The sequence below is a fragment of the Aegilops tauschii genome, chromosome 7, assembly GCF_002575655.3.
Source record: "Aegilops tauschii subsp. strangulata cultivar AL8/78 chromosome 7, Aet v6.0, whole genome shotgun sequence".
Lineage (NCBI taxonomy): Eukaryota > Viridiplantae > Streptophyta > Magnoliopsida > Poales > Poaceae > Aegilops > Aegilops tauschii.
Genome location: NC_053041.3, coordinates 489,033,237 through 489,040,295, shown reverse-complemented (window position 1 = coordinate 489,040,295; position 7,059 = coordinate 489,033,237). Strand labels below are relative to the sequence as shown.

The 7,059-nt window shown below is 42.1% G+C and overlaps 1 protein-coding gene across 2 annotated transcripts; it reads left to right on the top strand.

Annotated features, from left to right (window-relative positions):
* The first annotated feature begins 4,928 nt into the window (after positions 1–4,928).
* LOC120969443 (uncharacterized) lies at positions 4,929–6,645 on the top strand. Of its 2 annotated transcripts, XM_040396679.1 has the most exons (4): positions 4,929–5,917; positions 6,011–6,080; positions 6,158–6,226; positions 6,443–6,645. In XM_040396679.1, exons 1-4 carry the CDS (start codon positions 5,690–5,692, stop codon positions 6,472–6,474), a joined length of 399 nt encoding a protein of 132 aa, XP_040252613.1. In that variant the 5' UTR covers positions 4,929–5,689; the 3' UTR covers positions 6,475–6,645. The 2 variants fall into 2 exon arrangements, with proteins under 2 accessions (XP_040252613.1, XP_040252612.1); XM_040396678.1 differs by having other exon boundaries at positions 6,011–6,226.
* Positions 6,646–7,059: the final 414 nt, after the last annotated feature.

The window sequence follows — 7,059 nt, the reverse complement described above, 5'->3', positions numbered from 1 at the left end:
CATATTTCCATTTTGCAAAAGCATGAAATTTTAATCACCTCTATCTCGAGATCGAGCACACGGTGTGGGATGATGATGTAGGGAGATCAAAAGTGCACAAAGCTCTTCTTGACAAAGAAAGATCTAGTTAGGGGGCAAATAGGTCACTTAACTAAATGCTACATCTAGCTAGCTAGCTAATTTGGGAGGAGACAACTTCAACTAGTGGAGGGGGAAGCAAAAAAAGAAAGGAGATGCATTAATGGAGGTGGTGTAGTTAGCTAGGAGTAATGAAGAGAAAGAAAGGTAGGTAGAAGAGGGAGATTAATGGGGGGAGAAGTATTGAGGAAGAAGAAGAGTGAGAGAGGGAGGATGTGGGAGGTACGGGAAAGGGAGGAGAGGAAATGGGGAGGGGTGGAAAAAGGTGGTGGGTGTTGCGTCTTAGCAGTAGCGCGGGAGCAAAAGCGCGCTACTGATGTAAATTTAGCAGCAGCGCGCTTTCCTATCACGCGCTACTACTAAATGGGCCAACCGTGTGGACAATTTCAAAATTAGCAGCAGCGACGTGACTAAAAAGCGCGCTACTACTATGCCATTAGCAGTAGCGCGCTTCTTGACGCCGCGCTGCTGGTAAACTTAGGTCGTTGTGTACTGTCGGTGGATTTTTGTAGCAGCGCGGTTCAAACATCACGCGCTACTGCTAAATTTACGTCAGTAGCGCGCTTTCCCTAACCGCACTGCTACTAATTAGCAACAGCGCCTCTTTTTGTGTCGCGCTGCTGCTAAGATTCTGTGTATAAGGTTTTCCCTAGTAGTGTCATCCTCTCCTCTTCGAGGAAATCCTAACGCAGCTCACAAGTAGTAGGTATGCCAAAGTCACCCCAAGTAAATATCCTAGGGGACTCGAGCATCTAAGATTGGGGATGCCCCGGAAGAAGGCATCCCACCTTTCTTCCCTGACAATTATTGTTATGTCTCGGTTTTTCTTTGTTCACATGATATGCGTAAATTCTTGAAGCGTTGTTTGTTTTCTTTTTATTTTAGTTGTGCACCATACTGGCATAGGATAGTCCTTAGTTGATTTATAGAATGCTCTTTGCACTTCATGCATATCTTCTGAGTATGGCTTTGTAGAATGCTTCGTGTGCTTCATGTATATCTTTTGAAGTGTGGATGCTTATTTATCTACACCTGAAGTATTGTTATTAGTAGAATGCTCCTTTTCTTCACTTATATTTGTTAGCGCTTGGCCAAGTCTTTTGTACAAGTATTATAACTCTCTTGCTTCACTTATGTCTTTTTGGAGAGTTGCATAGAAATTGATTATCTGCCTGGTTAGTTATAGGTATGTACGGGTTGTATATATATAAAAACTTGCATAAACTTGTAGATCATTGAATTTGATAAGTTTAATTCTTTGCAATAGTTTGGCGATATTGAGGTAGTGATAGGTGATTGTGTAGGTAAATGGTAAACTTTTAGTATGAACTATCTGTGATAAGGATCATGGGAACGTACCTTCATTAATTTAGATAAAAATAGGAACCGCTAATATGGCAGTGAGGTCTAAGTAGACAACAACTTAAAGTGGACTAATCACGTGTGAAAGGTCGAGGAGTGCACAACGGGGTTCGCTCTGCCAAATGCTCTTCCTAGGGGCATGGGAGTTGCATTTGCTTTGGGTCCATTTTGCATCATGTTTTTATGTTGATATTTATTGCATTATGGACTGTTATTTCACTTTATAATATAATTCTTATGTCTTTTCTTTCTTATTTTGCAAGTTTCACATAAAGAGGGAGATTGCGGGCAGCTAGAATTCTGGACCGGAAAAGGCTACATCGGAGGCACTTTTTCAGAACATCTCCAAATGAGCTGAAAATTGGCGGAGAATTATTTTGTAATATATTAAAATTATTGGCGAAAGAAATACCAGAGGGGTACCACCAGGCAGCCACAAGCCTGGGGGCGCGCCCCCGAGCTTGTGGCGCCCGTGGCAGGCCTCCGGGGCCCATCTTCTCCTATATGATGCCATTTGCCCTAGAAAAAATCAGTAGGAAGGTTTCAGGATGAAACCCCACCGTCTCAAGGCGGAATCTAGGCAGGAGCACTTTTGCTCTCCGGTAGAGAGATTCCGCCGGGGAAACTTCCCTCCGGGAGGGGAAAATCGAAGCCATCGACATCACCAACTATCCTCTCATCGTGGGAGGGCCAATCTTCATCGGCGCCATCTCATCTCAAACCCTAGTTCATCTCTTGTATTCAACCTTTGTCTCAAAACCTCATATTGGTACCTGTGGGTTGCTAGTAGTGTTGATTACATCTTGTAGTTGATGTTTGTTGGTTTATTTGGTGGAAGATGATATGTTCAGATCCATTATGCTATTCTATACCCCTCCGATCTTGAACATTAATATGTTTTGTGAGTTTTTACGTTTGTTCTTGAAGACATGGGAGAAGTCTTGTCATAAGTAATCATGTGAATTTGGTATTTGCTCGGTATTTTGATGATATGTATGTTGTTGTATCCCTTAGTGTTGTTATGTGAATGTCAACTACATGACACTTCACCATTTTGGGCCTAAGGGAAAGCATTGTGGAGTATTTATTAGATGATGGGTTGCTAGAGTAACAGAAGCTTAAACCCTAATTTATGCGCTATTCTGTAAGGGGCTGATTTGGATACATATGTTTTATGTTATGGTTAGATTTATCTTAATTATTCTTTCATAGTTGCGGATGCTTGCGAGAGGGGGTAATCATAAGTGAGAGGCTTGTTCAAGTAAGAACAACACCCAAGCCACTACAACAAGAACCCCCTTAAGCAACACATCCATTGCAACGTTCTAGTGATGTGTTGCAAAGTACCTGCCATAGCTACACATATACGCGTTGGGAAGTCGATGTGTTGTTGATGATATGAAGAGCAACGGATGCTATCTGATGCACCCTACGCGTTGCCATTTACACACGTGACATCCATGATTATATAGAACCATTTTCTAGTGGGCTGTGTGTTGTAAAGATATAAGAAACTATTTGTATCTAATAAGTTGTTATATTTCTAAAATTCTGGCATCATCCATACGTGCTTACAAATAATAATAAAAAAGGGCCAACCGAGTACTCGAACTCGTAACATCAGGTTTGGTAGAAGAAGAACCCAACCAAGTGGGTTAAGTACAGAACGTGGTAGGTTTTAGATTTTTCTACCTCTGTGTGGTTCCCCAACTGTGAGCAATTAACCAACTCCGCTCAGCTGGGCCTTAGAAAGCAAGGGCCCATTGTGTGCACCGGGGAAGAAGCGGTGAATCGAGCCGCCGTTGATTAATTTTTAATGTCGAGTAAGTTATTTGTGCTCCCCTAAAAAAAGTTGATATTTGTACTCTATTCAAGTACAACAAAAATTAACTTTACTCAAAAAAAGTTGGTACTTGTACGAATTCTCAAAATATAATGCTACTTGTACGAAGTAGTTGTACTTGCTACTTTTACGTTTCGTAAAAAACGATCGCTACTTTTATGTTCATTAGAAATCAAGCCATAAGAAATAAAATATTTTTTATTTTGCTAATATTATTTAAATATGTCAAAAATAATAATTGATTTTTTCTCAAGTAAATAAAAATTACTTATGTCGTTTTAAAATGTTTTCACGCTCTCTGAAAAAGTTCATGGAAGTTTAAAGTGTTCACCCATATAAAAAGCAAAAAAAATCCCTGTATTAAAAATATCAATATGTATTAAAAAATCATTTACTACAGAAATGTTCATCGTGTATTAAAAAAATGTTCATCGTGTTTGTCAAAAACATTCATTGTGCACTTCGAGAAAATCAAAGTGAATTTAACTATTCATCGTGTACTTCGCGCAACTTGTATATAGAAAAGTTCATGGAATTTTAAAAAACTTTCACACATTTTAAAGGATTTTTTGTTTAAATATTCATCATTGACGATGAATCCACTGATTGGGATCTAAAGGAGGCACCCAACCTCCTCCAGGAACCTATAGCCATATCATTGGAAGCCCGTGATATGCCCTAGGGAGCCAAGAAACTAGACTTTGTAACCTAAGCTTCACCAGGAATATAAGGCAATGTCAGGGACCTTTTTAGGTGGAAATAGAAAAGACCTACAAGCAGTACCCTCTCTTTGCCACAAGGAAGAGAGAATGGTAACTAGGAAAACATATCTCATTGGCGAACAGATTGGTCCCCGGGGCCACCGGCGTACAAACACACTACTAGGAAAACCCTCTATAGAAAACCACTTATAGCGGCGCGGGTTATTAGAAACACGCTACTGCTAATTAGTAGTAGCGCGGGGTGAAAAAACGCGCTACTGGTTGGTCATAGTAATAGCGCGGCCACGGACGATCCGCGCTACTACTAAGTGGTCTCCACCGCCTCCCGGGACAAGCCATAGTAGTAGTGCGGGGCTAATTTGATAGATGTAGCGCGGGTCTGCAACCCGGCGCTACCACTACGGATAGACGGGGGCAGCTGGTCGGCCCCACGTAGTTGTAGCGCGTCTGCTAGAGGCCGCGCTACAACTACCGTGCTTAGTACCCATGCCACCTCTAGCAGCACACACATTCTACTATGCCATCGCGCAGCCGGCCCGGACCTGCCCGCCGTTGTCGTCGTCCCTGCATTCCTGATCGACACCCGCCTAATCTAGCGTTGCCCGTCAAATTTGTCGTACTGTCTTCCTTTCCCATCTCTACCTCAAAGCCACATCTTGTTTGCTCCCTGGCGCTCTCCCTGCTTGCGATTGTGTTAAACCCCATCCAGTCCAAACCCTAAGGGCTTGGTCAACTACAGCAACGAGAGCCACTAGGGTGGCTGGTGATGGTGACATTGATGATGACTTCAACGACCTTGTCAACTTTGGCCTCAACTAGACAAACGGCATGGGGACAACAATGACATCACCAACTAACAACCCTTTTATCTTCTTTTTAAGCAATATAAAGATATATTTATCTATCTTATTTACTTCCTCCGTCCCAAAATAAGTTTCCTTGATTTAGTACAATTCGTATGAAGTATCTTCCTCAAGTTAGTTGTATTTATTTGCTTTTCATTTGAGCAATTTTTAAAATTTCATAATACTTGTAATGTAATAATTTGAACAATTTTTAAAGAATTTAAAATAATCTTATTTTTAAGTAGAAGCACCCAGAACTATTTTCCCCGGCTCTTATTCCCTTCGAGTAACATTTTTCATCCCTCAAAAAAAAGTATCTATTTTTCCTCACATTTTCCTTTCTCTTAACATGTCAGTTAGTTTTTAGACTAGCATGTCAATTAGTTTTTTTCTGAGACGCACATGTCAATTAGTTAACCAGTTTATTTGCAAAAAAAAATTGTTAACCAGTTTACAAAAAGGTTACCGGAAATTCAGTCCCGCCATTTTTTTCTTATCTCCCTCCATTTTTCCCACGTCAACGATTCCCCTCCATCTAAAAAATAAAAACTGAAACTGCTCGGTTGTTCCACAAAATCTGCCCCTCATCTACCTGATCACCACGCGCACGGTTCCATCTTTCCCCATCGACGCCTCCACTCATCACGAACCCCGCCGTCGTTGGAAAGCTCGTATTCCTCGACGCGCCATCTCTCTCCACCAAGCAGCCGTCTGTCGCCGCCCTCTCTCCACCTAGCTGTGCCGCGGGCGAGCCTTCTGCATGTCGTTGCTGCAGAGGAATGCCACCCTGTATGGTAGGTCGCGCCTCCGGTGGCAGCGTGACCGACCACGCCACGGAGGCGATGCAGCTCGTCGTCCCCAATCCGATTGATGTGCTCACCTACCTCGCGTGGAAGATCTCCGAGTTCCCAGGGTGCCGCGTGATTGGCTCCGACACCAACCTCCACTCCTCTAAGTCCAGATTCCTCATCGCCGAGCACCTCGACATCAATGTGCAGGACGTGCAGGTAAGTAGGTAACTCAATTAATCTTCCTGATTGTAACCATGAATCCATGGTCATCGAGCTTGAGTCGAAGTGGTGGGTGGATAATTTTTCCAGGAGCCTCCCCTGCATTGTCTTCTCTTTTTCGCCCTCCTCTTCTCAGTAGACCATGAAGTACACATCTGCAGTAAGCATCTCACAGCTGCACTTCCATCCTTATGTCATGCAACTTATACTACTAATCGTAGAATTGTCGTGTCCCAGGATCGGATTGGAAGTGGAGGCAGAGGCGAACCGAGGGGGACGAGGTCAAGACTATTAGCTCGGATAGATGTAAGGAATTTTGACGCATTCTGAAAAATAGACGTTGTTCTCCTTAATTAAGGATCTAGCTTCAGGCTTTGAGATATTTTGCAGTTTGTATTAAACATAAGCAGTTCTATTTTTGTTCTTGATATATGTATGCCCACATATATTTCTGAAATATCATGTAGTATAATTTCATATTTTACTCAAGTACCTAACTTCACGCTTTGATTTTTTTTGCAGCTGTGTATTACACAAAAGTAGCTCCGTTCTGATATATGCATGCAGAATTGCATACACATGCTTCTGAAAACAGTGTAATATGAAACTTTTACTTAAGGGTCTACTTTCAGGCTTTCAGCAATATTCTGTATTTAATCTGTAAAATAGTCGTGTCCTGGAAATGCAATATTGATAGAATATAAGAAAGTGAAGAGACAATAGAAGCAATTGTGCAACTCCTACTCTTACGCAGAATGAAATAGTTATGCTCTTGTCTTTGTTTTGTAGAGTGATCTTATAAGTTATATCACCACAACCACTTATTTAGCAAAAAGTGTTCAACCTAGACTTCTGCGGCATACAATTTGATGATCTTTTTTTTAGAAAAGGAGGATGACCCCCGGCCTCTGCATCTGGGCGATGCATACGGCCACTTATTAATTATTCTCACAAGACCTTACAAAGTAATACAACAGTAAGGCTAAAGCCGCAGTCTAAGCAACTCTATCCAGTTGATGAAGGGGTGCAGATAGCCTGGGCCTAATACCAAACAGCCATCGCACCAAACCTAACATCTAAGACCTGAGGTCCCATCCAGGACGCCTGCCGGGCATGGGTCTCACCGGTCCGGCGTGACT

Excerpts from the sequence above, each read along its gene's own strand:
- LOC120969443 (XM_040396678.1), top strand. The coding sequence starts at position 5,690 with ATGCCACCCTGTATGGTAGGTCGCGCCTCCGGTGGCAGCGTGACCGAC. Across the intron at positions 5,918-6,010 it reads TCAATGTGCAGGACGTGCAG|GAGCCTCCCCTGCATTGTCT; the intron begins GTAAGTAGGTAA and ends TAATTTTTCCAG. Across the intron at positions 6,227-6,442 it reads GACTATTAGCTCGGATAGAT|CTGTGTATTACACAAAAGTA; the intron begins GTAAGGAATTTT and ends TTTTTTTTGCAG.